Below are 17,641 nucleotides of genomic sequence, written 5' to 3' on the forward strand. Positions count from 1 at the left end.
AGCTTTTCCTCTGGTGTTCTCTGCGATTCATGATACAGTTATCTTACATTTTACAAGAAGTTCGATGATGACTGTTCCAGTGAATTGGCAGCCATCAGTCCTTCACTTTCTGTTGCACCAAATATTAATACAAGAGCAGCTGCTATAATGACGCATTTTATTCCTCAGAGGGAGCAGGGCGAACTTATTTTGCCTTAACGTTCTTGAAGTGATGGCAACTTATCAAAACCCTTAGTTAATAGCAGACAGCTGGCAAAAGAATAGATTTTAAACGGGTTCCGGGAAAGCCAGTACGGCAAACAGTTGCTTTTGTCCTGTCTCCTGGCCCTTAAGTAACACTACGGGAAATTAGATTGCTAAGGTATCTTGCCTAAACTTATTGCCTAAGGTTCAATAGACGGTTCAGTAAGAAAGAAGTGCAGCAGACATTCAACAGTAGTGAACACCTAGGAACCAGAGACAGTTAGTACAAGGTGTGCTATAATGTATTTAGGGAAAAAAACTCACCTCCCCTCTCTCACTCCATTCCTATGAACCAAAGGAAATTAATATACCAACTGCATATGTTAAGTTTATGATTCGTTCTTTCTTATGTCTCCCATTGTTTGCATTTGTACTCTTTCATGTCATTTTGTATACTTTATCTGTGATTTCTACCAGTTCTTTGTGATCTGTTGCCAGTATATGACTCCTTCTATTTACTGTGATTCTACACTGTTATTGTGAGTTTTATATTCGATTTTCTTGTGTTGATGTTCAAAATCTTGTGTTTCTTGGAGGGAAAAAACTACTTGCCACACTGCAAGACAGATCGACTAACTTGGAAAAAAAACAGTACGGAGGAAGTTGCAAAAACTTTACATTTGGACCTCAATGCCAACAACAACAGCTAAAATAGGTTATGAATCTCTACATAACAAACGTGTCCAAATGTTTAAACAAACATTCTTAAATATATGATCTTCAAACAAACAAAATATTTTCATTATATGCTTTGAATTTTGTCCACGAATCATAAATCGCTACTTCCACAAACCTCCATATCCACTGGAGCAGATAAGAACGACCCACGCAGTCCCCGTTGTCCACACTGCTCGATGACATGCAGCATATAATAATGATTCTGGTAAGTTGTAATCTTCTCCACTGTTCCAATTCCAAGCTCCATACACAACAGCCAGATTGGTGATTATAGCCACTGTCCAACCAATCCATCTGAGAACCTATAAAGAATAGTATAATTAAGATATTTCAATAATTATTTAAAAAAAAATCAGCTGATGCCTTTTTGTTCCCTTACACGGAGTAGGCGAGGCCGTTTAGCCCTATCTAACTTTTGGAGACTGAGTGGGCAGTTCAATCTCCACTGATACCAATCAGAGATAGCTGGCAGAGGCTATCACTAATTAAGCGGCACGCAGTGAAGAGCTGCTCAACAAGTGCCGCCATCTCGTGGTCCCTAACCCTAACACAATATATTGAAAGTCTGAAATAGTGTGGGTTCTACGGTAGTTTTTCTTCAGTTTAAGGGACGAAAAACACAAGTTTCTGGCAGAAAAAAACCGTTTGCCCGCGCCGGAGATCGAATAACTCGGGAACCGTTCGAAAAAAGGATTAGAAAAACTTCCTCTAGTCGCCATCTAGATTCGAAACACCAAGTCTTCATTCGTGCGGTCAAGCGCCGTGGTGTGGAAATGCCACATCCACTGAGCAATAGAAATTTTCCTTATTTAAATTTCAGATTTTTTGCTTAGTTTTAAATAGAAATGTAACCTACTGCTTGAAGAAGAGAAAAAATTGATAGTAACTTAAAATCGTTGATTGAAGCAATATATATAACCCTTATCCGCAACCTCAAAATTCCGAGGAATTCTATGTTTTCGCTTTTCCTATCGCCTGTTCCAACAGAATAACTGAAACAATAGTAAGTGCAGAGAAAGATTTCATCTTCCAGACTCTCATCCACACCATGATTTTCCAACATGTAACGAGACAGGCCAAAGAATAAAATAAAATAAAATTCAGCATACTGCAGATTGGTTTGAAAACAAAAAGTGAATAAAACTGAGTTTTATCTTGGAAAATTACATAATTTGAATGAATTCCTTCAAACCAGAACAGGGAAATATGATCCGTATTAGATTAAAATAGATTAATCTCTTCATTCTAATAGATGATTTGGAAACGAACAGATGCCTGCATGCCACGCGATTAAAACTCGAGAGTGTGCAGCTATCTATTTTAGGATTTTAGAACTGATGTTCTTAGAGACTCCTTATTACTGTTTTATGAAATTCCATCCATCAATGGCTTTAACAGGTACCTAAGGCGCCCTTCTTAACCATAATACTAGGATATGGCAGTTACCGCCCTTATGCCTCTAAATATTCTTGTCTGTAAATTCCATTGTGTTAGAGTACCGGTTTGTCTGCTTTGCGGGACGAAAAACACGAGTTAGCCGTATGAGACCGTCTACCTCACCTTTAATCGAAATCTGATTAGATAAAGGCTCCTCCCGTCATGGACGAGAATCGAACACAGGTCTTTTCTACCAAAGGGCTTCGTCTGTACCGAGTGAATAACAGAGGCTCATTTTATGAACCTCCCCATTTTTAATTTATATCGGATAAGTATTATTCTCGATATTCATTAGGACTGTCCCAGGAATAAATATTTAAGAATTATAATTATCCACCATTTATTCTTCTTATATTTAAATTCTTTTAGACTTGAAGGTAACATTTATATATTTATTAATTATACATCTACATAATGAATGTATTTTAAGAAACTAATTGTTTTTTATATCATGTAATCCATTTAATGGCGAGTCTGTTTATGTTCGAATATACGCAGTTTGTTCAAACCTCATTCTGAATGATTTGACTGCGCAAAAATTGTCTCACACAATTCTGAATTTAGTCTCCTTGAAATTACCATCTCTTCTCTCCTTTAAAGTACCACCTCTTCTCTCCTTCAGTGACCCATCTTTCCTATCACTACTGGAAAAATTTATTGAATTTCTTTTGCGAACTGCCCAAAGGTGTCAATTTTTATTTTATAGACACGAAACGGAATAAATGAATGCAGATGCAACTGCATTTTCAGATTTCAGCTTTCAGCATTCAGATTTTAAAGTAAGGAAAAATCAGTTTTTCTTATGGTGGTGGTGGTGGTGGTTTCGTCGTTATGTTTCTATAACTGGTCGCAAGCCAGGTGTTGATTTTACTGGTTGTTGGTACGTGCTTGGAAGGCTTCAACTGCTATTACACAGTTAAATTTTTTTTTTATTACAAGCAGGGTTGGATTTCGACATGGTGTGTTTGTTTATCTCCTTGTAGTGGTGTTTTTTGAGAGTGGATTTTTCATAGGGTGTGTGTGTGTGTGTGTGTGTGTGTGTGTGTGTGTGTGTGTGTGTGTGTGTGTGTGTGTGTGTGTGTGTGTGTGTGTGTGTGTGTGTGTGTGTGTGTGTGTGTGTGTGTGTGTGTGTGTGTGTGTGTGTGTGTGTGTGTGTGTGTGTGTGTGTGTGTGTTAACCGATGTACTAACTGGATATCTTTTGATAATACAACTAAGCTGAAAAATGGGAGCGCCATTTTTCAACTTAGTTGTATTGTGGTGTCTTAGGTGTTGCAAAGCAATTTCCAGGAGACCTTCTATCAGGAGATCATTTTTATACTGCTGTTGGTTTAAGAGTTTGTACTTTTGCTTTAAAGAGTTTAGTTCTTGTGGTAGTTCCGTAGTCTCTTTAATTAGATTATGCTATCTTTCCGTTTTAACGCAGATTTTAATTTCACTGATGGTCTGTAATACATCTACCGAGTTGTTATTGAATTTAATAAATTCCTCATATTGGTTGAATTTTTCGGTAATCTGTATAGTATGTTTTTCAAATAGTTCTCCCACAAAATCGAATAAACAGGCTTTTAGGTTTTTTAATCTGTTTTCAAGTAATGCACTCAAGTTGGCTCAACTGGTTTTCCTTGTTGTTTTCTTTGTTTTTCGTTCTGATTGCTGCCTTATCTGTTTACCGCCTGCGTTTGTTTTCAGCGTTGTCTGTTTCTGGCCTGAAGTTGAAGGCGACATTCCTTTGTTTTCTCTACACTGCTGACACTTCCAATCGTCACTCGTCGCGTTTCATTTTCGCTGCCAAGTGGCCTCAGGCCACCAAACATAGAAAATGCATTTTCTATGTTTGGGATGGTCTGAGGAAAACCATGTAAACCATATAACATGCAGTTCTTGCATGTTATATGGTTTTCCTCCCCCGTTAAGTCTTCATGGCATTTGTAGCACTTAATATTTCTTGCTTGATGATCTTTCTGTAATTTCTAATATGTCGACTTCCTTTGTTGTCTTCCACGTAATTGACCAACGTATACTTCGAAATTTGAATACTTATAATTTACTTATTACTTAACTGATAGTTACAGTTTTCACATCAATATGTTCAGCTTGAATAATGGAATTCACTGATACACTTTAAATTTTAATTCACCTGAAAAAGAAAAAATCTACTTTGCAACTAAAAATATGGGAGCATTGCAATAGTGTCTACTACCGTTTGCTGCTAAAGCACCCTATAATATTTTTTTTAAATAATAATAATAGTTTATTATCTCTAAAATAATTACATGAATATACTAAAATTTAGGCAACAATGCAACTTTTTCTTGCAAATGGTTCAGTAAAAATTATAATTACTCATAATATCATTATCATTTGCATAATTTCTCATTGATACAAGAGTAAAAAGCGTATATTATTACGATTGATAATAATCACAGTAATACTTTACACTTAATAACTCACAAGTTACACAATATTACTTATGTTGCAATTTACATAATAATATTTTTTGAACTAATTAGGAGATTAATAATAATAATAATAATAATAATAATAATAATAATAATCATCATTTTGTGAATCATACTCCACCTGTATCAATTATCAATGAATTGCTTAAAATATGATGAAACATGTGGATGAATATTAGATATTTTGAATTTGTGTTCTATTAATTTGAAATGTATCGATTCAGGAATCAATACAGATAAATTGAGGTCCGATATTTCAGAAATTTAGCAGTACAAAATACTTACCGGTTTTACTGAAAATTTTGGTGTTGTAGCCAGAAAATAGCCAAGGAAGACTCCAACACAATATGGACCTAAGTGTGTGTACGGACGAATGTAGATATAGTAGCCATATTTATATTGGTACCTACGAAAAATAATTGCAATAATTTTTTACAGTGAATTAAAATAGCTATTTGAATTCTATTAAGTAAATAAATATGTGTCAATTGATTGGAAGATGTTTAGGTTATATAATGAAATTGTTGAAACATAAAATGTTAGATTAATTAATTTTATGAACTACTTCGTGAAGTACAACTTACTCAGTACTAATTTCCGTTAAATCAATAATCATCTCCTCATAAACACATTAATGATATTAATCAAGAAAAGTGTATATGATTTACCAAAATTGAAATTGAAGAACAAACTCGAGTGCTTTGCTGAATCTCTCTCTCTCTCTCTCTCTCTCTCTCTCTCTCTCTCTCTCTCTCATCCAATGTGAATCAAACTTTTGATATGAACGAAAAGCAATAAAAATGAGTGCATAAATCACCACGGATAATAAACGTAACGGTAAGAAATAGATGTGTGCCATATGTAGCTTTATTGTGAGAAGGTAGCGTAGTGAGTAGCCAAACACCATGCTATAATAAAATCAGAAAGCTGGGAGGATAGCTTGCCGCACTTATGCATACATATTGTTATTGCAGCTCCATTTTTATAGTTTTAAAGTGGTTTCAACTACTGTTTTTAATTAGAAAGCCTTTCTAGGTAATTCTATTTGTCACGCAGAAGATAGTGATGCATAATTCATCAAAATCGACTAAGTAGTATCCAAATTTTGTAGACAGAGTGGACTTTAGTTACCAACGAGCGAGTAGTCTAAAATAAGCCCTGAAGACATACGAAGAACGAGTTATACGTACTTCGCACAAATTACAGGCTTATACAATATATTAGTTCAGATTTTTCAGTTCAGTAACAATTCATGACATTCCTAATTGTCGTGTGTGTGTGTGTGTGTGTGTGTGTGTGTGTGTGTGTGTGTGTGTGTGTGTGTGTGTGTGTGTGTGTGTGTGTGTGTGTGTGTGTGTGTGTGTGTGTGTGTGTGTGTGTGTGTGTGTGTGTGTGTGTGTGTGTGTGTGTGTGTGTGTGTGTGTGTGTGTGTGTGTGTGTGTGTGTGTGTGTGTGGTAAACCTATCAAACGTCAGTCGACTTCCAACACAATGACTAACGAGTAACTGAGATATACTTAATTAATGCTTCGAGGATGAAAGATGACATATTATGGAGAGTCCGTCAAACAATGTATACACACTTCAACAAAAGAAAAACCTGTAAAAATTGAAATACTAAATAAATTTATACGGACATCAAGGGATGAATGCAAGTTATATTCGACTTCTATAATTACACGAGGTGCTCAAAGTGGTTACCATCAGCGTCCACACACATATTTTTACGGCGAACTACTGCTTGGGTAACGTTGGCCAAAGTGTCCAGTGGGGTTGCTGCACATGCCGTTTCAATTTCTTTCCGAAGGACCACCAGTGTAGCTGGTTTTCTACGATACCCTACATCCTTTAGAGTCCCCCATAAGTAGAAGTCCAAGGGTGTTAATCAGGAGAACGTGGGGAGAACTCAACTGCACCTCTTTGTCCTATCCATTGTCCCTGCAAACTTTTATTGAGATAAGCTCTCACGGGTCGGTGGTGCACCATCTTGCTGGAAGAAAATTTATCATCCCGATAAAGTGCATGAATGGCAGGTAAAATGAATGCGCGTAGCATGTCTAGATACATTTGACCAGTAACAGTACCTTCAAAGAAGAATGGTCCTATTAAACCCCTAGGTGACAATCCACACTAGACATTAAGCTCCTGTAAATTGGCTGTCTTGTCCACATGAACGCCCTGTTTTCTATAGCCCATTAGACACAATTATGCCAATTCACTGTTCCATTAAGCTTAAACAGTACCTTCAAAGAAGCATGGTCCTATTAAACCCCTAGGTGACAATCCACACTAGACATTAAGCTCCTGTAAATTGGCTGTCTTGTCCACATGAACGCCCTGTTTTCTATAGCCCATTAGACACAATTATGCCAATTCACTGTTCCATTAAGCTTAAATTGTGCTTCATCAGATCAAATCATCTTCCTCATAAATTCCTCATCCTCCTCTACCATGTGTTGAAACTATTCACAATACTTGCATTCTTCGATCAAAATCGTCTTCATTCATTGCATGTAATAATTTTGGATTGAAAACTTTCCATTTAGCTGCTTTAAGAATGCGCCTTATGCTTGCACTGCTAACTCGTGTCTCACGTGCATATTTTATGGTAGACTTCTGTGGCGAGCATGTAAACTGTTTCAACACCATTGCCGAAGAAGCAGGACTTGTTGCTGTGCCAGAGCAGAGAAGCCGAGAGAAGCAGGACTAGTTACATTTCAATTAATGCGCAGTTAAATTATCAATTACAAATTCTTATAATATTAACATAGTAATAATTAAAATAACTTAATAATATTTAATACAGTCTTTTCATTATTAATACATATATCTTTGATTAATTAATTAATTAAATATTAGACAAAATTAAGGTAGTTATATGAATATTAAATTGTAAAATAAGTTGTTTACATTAAATAATATTTACAAGTCTTGCCTTTGTGATGGAAGATCATGTTGGATTCTAAAGAAAATAATACAGGGTGTTCGGGATAAATTTGACAGTTTCGTAAGGAAAGAGAAAATCTTCTTTGTATCTATTAAATTTAATGAATTGACAAAAAAACATTACAGGCAGAGTTAATTACAATACTATCAACAAGATTTACTCAAAATAACCACCATTAGCATCGATCACAGCTTCAATTCTGCTTCGGAACCTCGAACAAGCTGATGCTACAGTCTCCCTGGGAAGGGCCGCAAAAACTGTTTTAATTTTATCCATTAACTGGGCTTTTGTATTACTGGAAGTGCGATTGGTGTCTTTTTCAACTGCGCCCCATACAAAATAATCCATGGGGTTAAGGGCTGGGGAGTTTGGAGGCCAAACATTTGGACTGGTGAAGTCGTAGAAATTTTCAGACAACCATTTTTGACTTTTCCCAGAGGTGTGGCAAGGGGCCGAATCCTGCTGCCATACATACGGCCTACCATTGGCTACCCTTGTTATCCAGGGCTTGACTACAGTTAGCAACTCCACGAACAAAGCCCGAATTCCAATGCCAGGGTTCTTCAACACCTGTTCCTGCAGATTTGCGAGGAATTCTGCTGTACGAACGCAATCAGATCGTCTGCTAGGGATCTTTCTTCTTGCTACATCCTCGTAGTCACCATTGCAAGTCTCTAGTTCATGCCTGATTGTTTTTACTGTATTCAGGGAGCATTGGGCAGCAGTCGTAATATCCTTATTTTGATGGCGGGCACGAATCATCATGATACAAGTTATTCTCTTCCATGATTCAGGTGGGTTCCAGCTATCCATCCTTTCTGACATCTTGTATATGAATGAAGAAGGGTCCAACCTTTTAAATGAAGAGAAGTGTGTGTTAATACATGTAACTTACGGAAAAATATAATTAATTATAAATATGTCAAATTTATCCCGAACACCCTGTAATTAATCTAATCTCTACATAATCAGAATCCAACAGTAGAATGTTATCAAACATCATCGTTCGTATATACCAGTGATGGCAAACCTTTTTACCCAGGTGTGTCAAACATCTTTTTTTTTTAAATATTGACGTTGTTGATGTGCTATTTATTTAATAGGACATTGATATAAAATCTATGAATTCAATGAATTCATATTATACAATTAATTTAATAAAGTGAAATAACAAATTTACATTACATTTAATGACTTTTCTGTTGCCGAGTACTGGTAGAAAGTTGCTTTACAGAAAGGCTATAGTGTGTACATTTTAATGCTACACAGGCAGCGCTCAAATCATTGCACAATCTATTTCTCCCTTTCGATTTGATATTATTTAAGGCAGAAAATAGAGTTTCACAAGAGTATGTAGAAGAGAAAATTGTAGAAGAGCTTTAGCAAGTCCTTCTAATTAATGTCTAAGAGCAATAAACTTTCTTTTCCAGATAGGATTACACTGGAAGTCGGCTAGTTGCATTTCTAGATCTTTTAAATGCAACCACTCAAAACCATCGAATTCAAGATCCATGAATTCTGTTTCATCAGGATACTTTATGAATTGGATTGTTTTTCCAACATTCGAAATTGCTCAAATCTAGAAGAAAACTGTTCAGTTACTGATTTAGAACTTCGATAGATTGGATGATATGTTCACGATTTTTGGGGCTGGTTTCGTTAAAAAAATTTCATTATTGGGAAATACTTAAAACTGTTACTTTCTAAATCACGTTGAAATATTTTGGGTTTATTCCCAAAGCTCTTGATCGTGCCAAACGTAACATCGACAGATTTTCCGAAACCTTGCAATTGTATATTAAGTTCATTCAGGTGCAATGAAAAATCAGTGAAAAACATCAGCTTACTCAGCCAAGCAGAATCGTTCAACTGAGAAAATTCGTGCTCCACGCCCTTCGTATTTAAATATAATTTAGTTTCATTTAAACAGTCAAACCACTCAAGTACTTGGTTTCAAGTATCATCAATTCAAGTACCATAGAATATTATTGTACATTAATAGACCATTGTACACTGATTCAACTTCGCTTAAATGTGAATTAAATTCTCGCTTGTTTAAAGCCCTGGCAGCAATAAAATTAGTTACCTTTGTCACAATTCTCATCACATCATCCAAATCCTTTATGCCTGATTTCGCACACAGTGTCTCCTGATGTCTAATACAATGGAAACAACCCAGGGGATGACCAATATATTCTGTAAACTGTTTGATAAAACCGGCATCACGGCCAACCATATTATACGCACCATCAGTTGTAATCGAAATTATTTTCGATAAATCTGTCATGAGCACTTTAACAACACAGTCACATGTCTTTACCTGTCGTGTTTTGAGGTAAATTTTCTAACTTTATCAATTCCTTGTGCATAGAATCACCCTGAACATACCGTGCAATAATAGCCAATCGAGCTGATGATGTAATATCTGTAGTTTCGTCGAGACAAATGGAAAAACAATGGCATGAGTTCAAGTCTTGTTGTATTTGATTTTCTGTACTAGCATTCATTGATATAACTCTGTCTTTAATAGTATTCCTACTTACTAAAAACTGTTTCGTGTGCTTTACAATAGCTTCCTTATTATGATCACCATCACTAAGTGGTTTCCCATGTTCAACAATAGTATGTGAAACACTGTAAATTGCAGCTACTAAATTTGAAGGTCCTGAACAAATCTAATTAAAGTCCCTGATTGTGATTCTTCCAGTTTCAGATGTTGCGATATGTATCCTTTGCGTTCTTCAAACGCTTTTTCTAGGAGCCATTTGTGCTTAGTTTCAAAATGTCTTCTTACATTCCAAGTTCTACTCACAGATAGGTCACCACACAATTTACAGAGAACTTTATCGCCTCTATCAATAACACAACGTTGTTCAGTCCAGGCATCTTGGAAATTGCTTCCACTTCCTTTCTGTGATAATTTTAGTTTTTTATTAGTACTAGCAGCCATTGTAAAAGGGTTCACAAATTAAAAAAGAGCACAATTATATATAGCGGTAATAACTTATAAGATATAACAATTACTGGGAATGAATTATACCCCAGCAACTCAAATTACTTAAGTGGCAGACCATGCAAGACTACCAAAACTTCTTTCAGCAGGGTTGCCAGATTTATTACCGGTACGTTCTTAGCAACCTTGTTACGTTTTACTCTCTATCATGCTACTAAATAGCAGATATTTAGTAGGTTTTGTTGCGACGTCATCGTAAGTTGTTACTATTTGCATTATTTAACAAAACGTACTGAATTTATTGCAACTATAAAACTGTTTTCATTATTTACTCAGATAAATTCGATATTTAATGCTGTGAATTATATTTTCTGTTAAAGTGTTTTTAAATATGTTTAGAACTTGTATTACTCAGTCGAGAGACTTGGAATGCACGCATAAACGAATTTCACACAAAACCTCAAAGTCAAACAAAAACTTTAAGTTTATAATATAAAGCAAATATAAGTTTGTATCATATAATATTGATAATAATTTTTATAAGTTTGTATCATATAATATTGATAATAATTTTTATATGTTTTTATAATATCATGTGACTATGCAGAAATTATAATGATTAAGAAAGAAAACGTAAACTTAAAACACTCGTTTATAGGCTATTTACAAAATAAAATAAAATAGAAATAAGCTAACTACAAAATAAAATAGAAATTGGCTAACTACAAACTATAATTCTTTCAATGACCCGAAACCTACCTTCGACTTAACTGAGCCGATATTACACGATTTATCGCAGTTTATTCATCAGAATACCAATATATTTCAACATCCAAGGTGTGTCACCTGAAACTTTCAAGTGTGCCAGTGCTGACACTCGTGTCATCGGTTCGCCATCACTGGTATACACGATTACAACGCAGATGTATATAACTTATGCTTGATATCCTTATATGCAGATATTTACACGTGTACTATTATATAAATCGAGTTTTTATTAAATCCTGCATTATTTCAGAGTCGAATGTGGAAAAGTATGAAAGTATTTCAATAAATACTTTACGCACCAACCGAGAGTTCTCATACGAAAAATACACTTCTCCGACGCTTCGAGTTCCCAAGTACTGAACGAGAGTTTTCACTCTCCTAAGGTTTCTGCGTGGATTCTGAGGAGAACCAACCAGTTCGAAACAGCTATCAGACCAGTGAACCCTCATCAAAATGGACTAATAAAAGGCGAATATATGGACGCCTGGGCAAAGCGATCGTGTCTTCGACATGGTCTGCGCTAAGGCAACTCGTAAATGGCGGTGAGTGTATTGCTGTAAGCTCTCTGGTCAAACGTTTTAACGAAACTTTTATAGTTTCTACATTTGGCTCTGAAATAATGCTGAATTTGATATCCACATGATTTATATAATATTGCATCGCCGAATTGGACCTTTTGGGCCTTTATTTTAGCAGTTTACACATGTATATAATGAAAAGCGCAAGTTATGTATAATAATGTGTGTGTGTGTGTGTGTGTGTGTGTGTGTGTGTGTGTGTGTGTGTGTGTGTGTGTGTGTGTGTGTGTGTGTGTGTGTGTGTGTGTGTGTGTGTGTGTGTGTGTGTGTGTGTGTGTGTGTGTGTGTGTGTGTGTGTGTGTGTGTGTGTGTGTGTGTGTGTGTGTGTGTGTGTGTGTGTGTGTGTGTGTGTGCATGCGTGCGTGCGTGCGTGCACGGGAGCGAATTTCTCAATCATAGATTTTGTAGCTTCCTAACAGCAAACAAACCAATAAATTACAACCAACTGGTATCATCCACAGATGATACCAGTTGGTTGTTGCGTGCGTGCGTGTTTGTGGGTGTGAGAGAGAGAGAGAGTTAAAATAATATGTATATTATTCAGTCTTCTGGAAGGCAACATTTGTCCTATGTCTATGTAAGGTGGCAACTTTTGTCCTATGTCCATGTAAGGTAGCAACGGAATGAACTTCTTAAATTATCGACATTCATATTTATTTCAAGATGTACACGTAATAACTGAAACCAGATGTGTCCAATGTCTGTTTCGTGTTTTTGAATAGAGGTACGGAACATTCGAAGGGCTGCAACCAACTAAATCAATGCTGGAGAGGAAATTAACAGAAGGTGAACCATATACTGAGTAATCATCATTGATAACTAAACTGATTACTATATCACCAAATTCACAAACCATAAATAGAAACCACTGCGTATATTTGCTTTATTTATCTTCTTCTTCCCATTAATTTTGTTGCTTATTTATTTATTTATTTTTTAATATTTTGTATGTATACACAGACACATATGAATATGTATATGCCTAAGAATAACTTCTTCTTCTTCTTCTGCAGCTTCTCCCACTTAAATGGGGTCACTGTTTGTAATGAGTCTCTTCCACACCTTCCTGTCTTGGGCTGTCACCAAATCCAAGTTCTTCATCTTCAAGTCCTCTTTTACCAGCTCCCTCCTTCTCTTCTTTGGGCGCCCATGCTTCCGCCTTCCTTGCACATCCATCTGCATGACCCTTCTTCCCACATATTCGTCCTCCCTCCTCATCACATGACCAAACCATCTCAACCTTGCCTTCTGTATTTTCGCTCCTAAGTTCGTAACCTTCACTGTTCCCCTGACATAGTCATTTTTCAGACGATCCTTTCTGGTCACACCGCACATCCACCTAAGCATTCTCATCTCTGCTACTTCCATCCTGCTGATATTATTTTTCCTCAGGGCCACAGTTTCTATAGCATATGTCATAGCTGGCCTCACTACTGTCCTATAAATTTTGCCTTTCAGATTGATCGGCACCCTCTTATCGTATAACACTCCAGCCATCTCCCTCCAGTTCCTCCAACCCGCTTGTATCCTGCATCCCACTTCCTTCTCAGCTCCTCCATCTTCTTCCACTGTTGAACCTAAGTGTCTAAAGTCTCTCACCTTCCTGATGACATTTCCTTCCAGCTCCAGATCTGTCTCCTGGCCGCTGTCCACTGCGCAACACATATACTCTGTCTTACTTCTGCTCAGTCTCGTACCTCTCTCTTCCAGTACTTTTCTCCATCTTTCCAGTTTAGTTCCCACTTCTTCTCTTGAATCTACACACAACAAGATGTCATTTGCATACAACATTGTCCAAGGCGCATCTTCTCTCACCTCCTCTGTTACCACCTCCATCACAATATTAAACAGAAACGGACTTAATGCTGACCCTTGATGCAAGCCAACTGTTACTTAAAAACTTCCTGTCTGTCCCAAACAGGTCCGAACACTTGTCTTCACATTTCTGTACATTTCCCGCACCAACCTGACATATTTCTCCGGCACCTTCTTCTCCCTCAGACACCTCAAGACTTCTTGCCTTGGCACTCTATCGTATACTTCCTCCAGATCAATAAATACCAGATGTAGCTCCCTTTGTTTCTCTCGATATTTTTCCATCATCTGCCGTAACCCAAAGATATCATCTGTTGTTGATCTACTAGGCATGAAACCAAATTGTTCCTTTGCCGTCTCCACCTCCTTCCTCAATCTACCATCAAGAACTCTTTCTAGGATCTTCATTGTGTGGGACATCAACTTTATTCCTCTGTAATTTTTACAGTCTTGTGCATCCCCTTTACCCTTGTAGATGGGAACAAGAGTACTCTCCCTCCATTCCTCAGGTATATTTTCCTGTTGGCAAACTTTCATGAACAGGTCCCACAGCAGGTCAGTTCCCTCTTCCCCCAGTACCTTCCATGCCTCCACTGGAATTCTGTCGGGGCCCACCAATTTTCCATTCTTCATCCTCTTCATGGCCTTCGTCACTTCCACTCTACTGATGTTCTGCACCATCCCCTCAGAAGGCTGCCCATCTACTCTGAGATTCCTTGCATTTTCCTCATTCAAAAGTCCCTGAAAGTATATTTTCCATCTGTTTCTTATGTCCACATCCTTCGATAATACTCTTCCTTCAGCATCTTTGATCTGCCTCACATGTAAGATGTCCCTTGCAAAATTTTTCTCTGTTCTTCCTTTGTTTCTAATTGATCATACAGATCTTGATATGCCATGGCCTTCGCCTGTGCCACAACTCTCTTGGCTTCTTGCTCTCTCTCTTTGTACACCTCTCTGTCCTCTTTCACTCTTGAATCATCCCACTTCTGCTTTGCCTTCCTCTTAGCTGTCACTGCCACTTGTACATCATTATTCCACCACCAACCCTCCTTCTGCTCTCTAATCTTTCCAGATGTCTCACCAAGCACCTCGATTGCACAGCTCAGGATTACTTTTGAATTATGTTTCCACCAATCCTGTACACTTTCCAGTCCATCCGAAATCCACTCTAACACCCTCTCCGTAAAACGATTCCTCACACTCTCCTCTTTTAAGCGAAACCACTTAATTGTCTTCATTCCACGGCATCCAGAAGTTCTTATCTTCGATCTTATTTGAAAGTCTGCGCACAGCAGTCGGTGTTGTTGTGCTACTTGATCTGTTGGAATTGCTTTACAATTTGTCACAACCTTAAGATGTTTTCTTCTAGTCAAAATGTAGTCAATTTTTGAGCTGTTGTTACCACTCCTAAATGTTATCAAATGTTCTTCCCTCTTGTAGAAAAACGAGTTCACAATTGCCAGATCAAACGTTACTGCAAAGTCCACAACCCTCTCTCCTTCCTGGTTCATCATTCCCACTCCGTGGCCACCATGCACCCTTTCACAGTCTCTATTCTGTCTTCCTATGTGTCCGTTCAAGTCTCCTCCGACAATCACCATCTCATTTTCTTCCAATTCCCTCATTTCTTCATCTAACACGTTCCAGAACTCATCTTTTTCCTCTGCTGTACAACCAATTTGCGGGGCATATACACATAATACGACCACCGCTCTTCTCCAAGACCCAATTTCATTCGCATGATCCTGTCATTCCTTCTACCCACGTCCAGTACTTGCCTAAGAATAACCATTTAGTTATTTATCATATTCAGGGCTCAACAAAATACTACTCGCCAAGAATAAAATGTACTCGCTCTAGAACTCTCCCCATGTTTTAATGATATCTCACAGTAAGTTAATAGCATTCATAAAGAGATTAATGCTGGTGCACCGTTATTGGGAGAACATTGTTTTTTGTAAGAATCATTCCAAGAAGGAGAAGTGAGTAAATAATAAAAATATGAAGAATACTGAAAAGAAAATTTATTTAAAAAAATGGTTTGTAACATTACGTTTTACTAGAATAGACCATTATATTAAACATATTCTTCTATGTTTTCTTAAAAAAAGTAAACAAAAATATTTTGTTTAGAACGGCTTTTTAATTATCATTATTAAAAAAATGTTTCATTCGGTCTGCAGCTTTCAGCTGCTGGCAAAATAACCTCCACCGCTGAGTGGACGAGTGAATTTTTCGAGCCCTAATTATTCTCATCTTTTAATTAACTGTCCTGCAGTCCTAGCTATCTAATTCTGTCTTAGATAAGAAATTCACAGTTTCAAAACCCGCTCATTCCACGTGTTTTTCTAAGAACACATAACAAATCTTTTAGTTTTATAACATTCGTACATTTTTCGGAATTCATTTTTTCGACATGCAGTTTAGTTGATTGAAGAATCTGAGGAAGAATGAAAGAAATCAATACTAGTGAACAATTAATTGACATACGCGAGACACCCTGCTTGAGACACTCTGTGAATAGTTTCTTATCCTAAATAATGAGACTGCTTCAAATTATTTTCAGTCTATTTCTTGAAAAAAACAATAAATAAAATAAAAAACTCATGAGCTCAACTAGCCACATGGAGACTAATTGTATATATATTGTTTCTAAAACTGCTAAAAAACATCATTCTCTCTATCAGTCTACTTTCCCTTTAATGTGATCTGTTTTTACTGGTTGATGACTAAAATTATGTTGCATCATTTTAACCGAATTAACATTAATAACAGAAAGAAAATAAAAAAATAACACCTCTAGTTACTTTTGAGATAATAAGGGTGCATTGGATTATCATTTCAAACACGTCTGATAGACCATCAAAAACAAAGCACCTATCTTGATGCTTTCTTCAGCGCTTCAGCGAATGCAGGATAACTCACCGACTTCATTGCAAAGGAACGTCATTTCTGTACAGATCGGTCTCTCTCTCTTTATCTCTCTCTATCCCGGTGCATTAGTCAATATATACTGTAGTTTTTCCTGGGTATTACTTCTCTATCCCTTTCTTCCAAAATAGTGATCTAGTTTTCTATCAAAATGTTTCTCTCACACACAGCTGTTAATTTTTATAGCCCTTACTTTCACTGAGCGTTAAATGACAGTTTGAGTGGTATCCCAAAATCCTGCATTGAACTTTTTAAGCCACCTAGAAAACATGCTGGCGGTTTTCCTAACGGATAGTTCCTACTTTTTAAGATAATTTTGCGTTCAGTTCCCCGTTTTTCCACTTTGACAATGTCTATAATTCCACACCTCGGTTAACCGAATTGAAATCAGTAAGCTGCACAAATTAACACAAACATAATTTAACTGTAATTAATTATTCGAACAATATAGAAAAGCTATGGAATACTTACGGGCGATCTATATTTAGGAAAATATACACTGGAGGCAACGCTTTGATATATGTCAGGATAGCAGTGGAAAGTATTGAAACAATGATTAGAATTCCATTCAGAACCAATCCAACTTTCGGCCATCTAAAGAATGATGTAAAAGGAGATTTAAGATAAAGTTTACAGATGTGTTTTATCGCTATTATCACTTTTTAATATAACTAACTCATTTTTCTAATATACGAAATCTTTAATATTCCATCGTGTTTACACACTCCCATCTTAATAATCAAAAATGGCGAGTCGCATTTCTGACAGTCTTACTAGAATTAAAAATTTTGTCTGAAAGGGTCTCAGCTGAAACCGAAGTATTTTCCT

At 36.7% G+C, this 17,641-nt stretch overlaps 1 protein-coding gene across 1 annotated transcript in view; it reads right to left on the reverse strand.

Annotated features, from left to right (window-relative positions):
- Nucleotides 1-1,022: 1,022 nt before the first annotated feature.
- LOC150108675 (O-acyltransferase like protein-like) overlaps nt 1,023-17,641 on the reverse strand; it is a 185,422-nt gene continuing 168,803 nt past the window's right edge. The window contains exons 6-7 of the mRNA XM_090390500.1: nt 5,105-5,225; nt 1,023-1,223 (exon numbers count right to left, since the gene is read on the reverse strand). Of these exons, the coding sequence (XP_090246626.1) occupies nt 1,023-1,223; nt 5,105-5,225 (322 nt within the window). The remainder of the gene's footprint in view (nt 1,224-5,104; nt 5,226-17,641) is intronic.

Source organism: Typopeltis vanoorti, chromosome 3 (genome assembly GCF_054136105.1).
Source record: "Typopeltis vanoorti isolate ZY-2024b chromosome 3, IOZ_Tvanoo_1.0, whole genome shotgun sequence".
In the NCBI taxonomy this organism is placed as follows: Eukaryota; Metazoa; Arthropoda; class Arachnida; order Uropygi; family Thelyphonidae; genus Typopeltis; species Typopeltis vanoorti.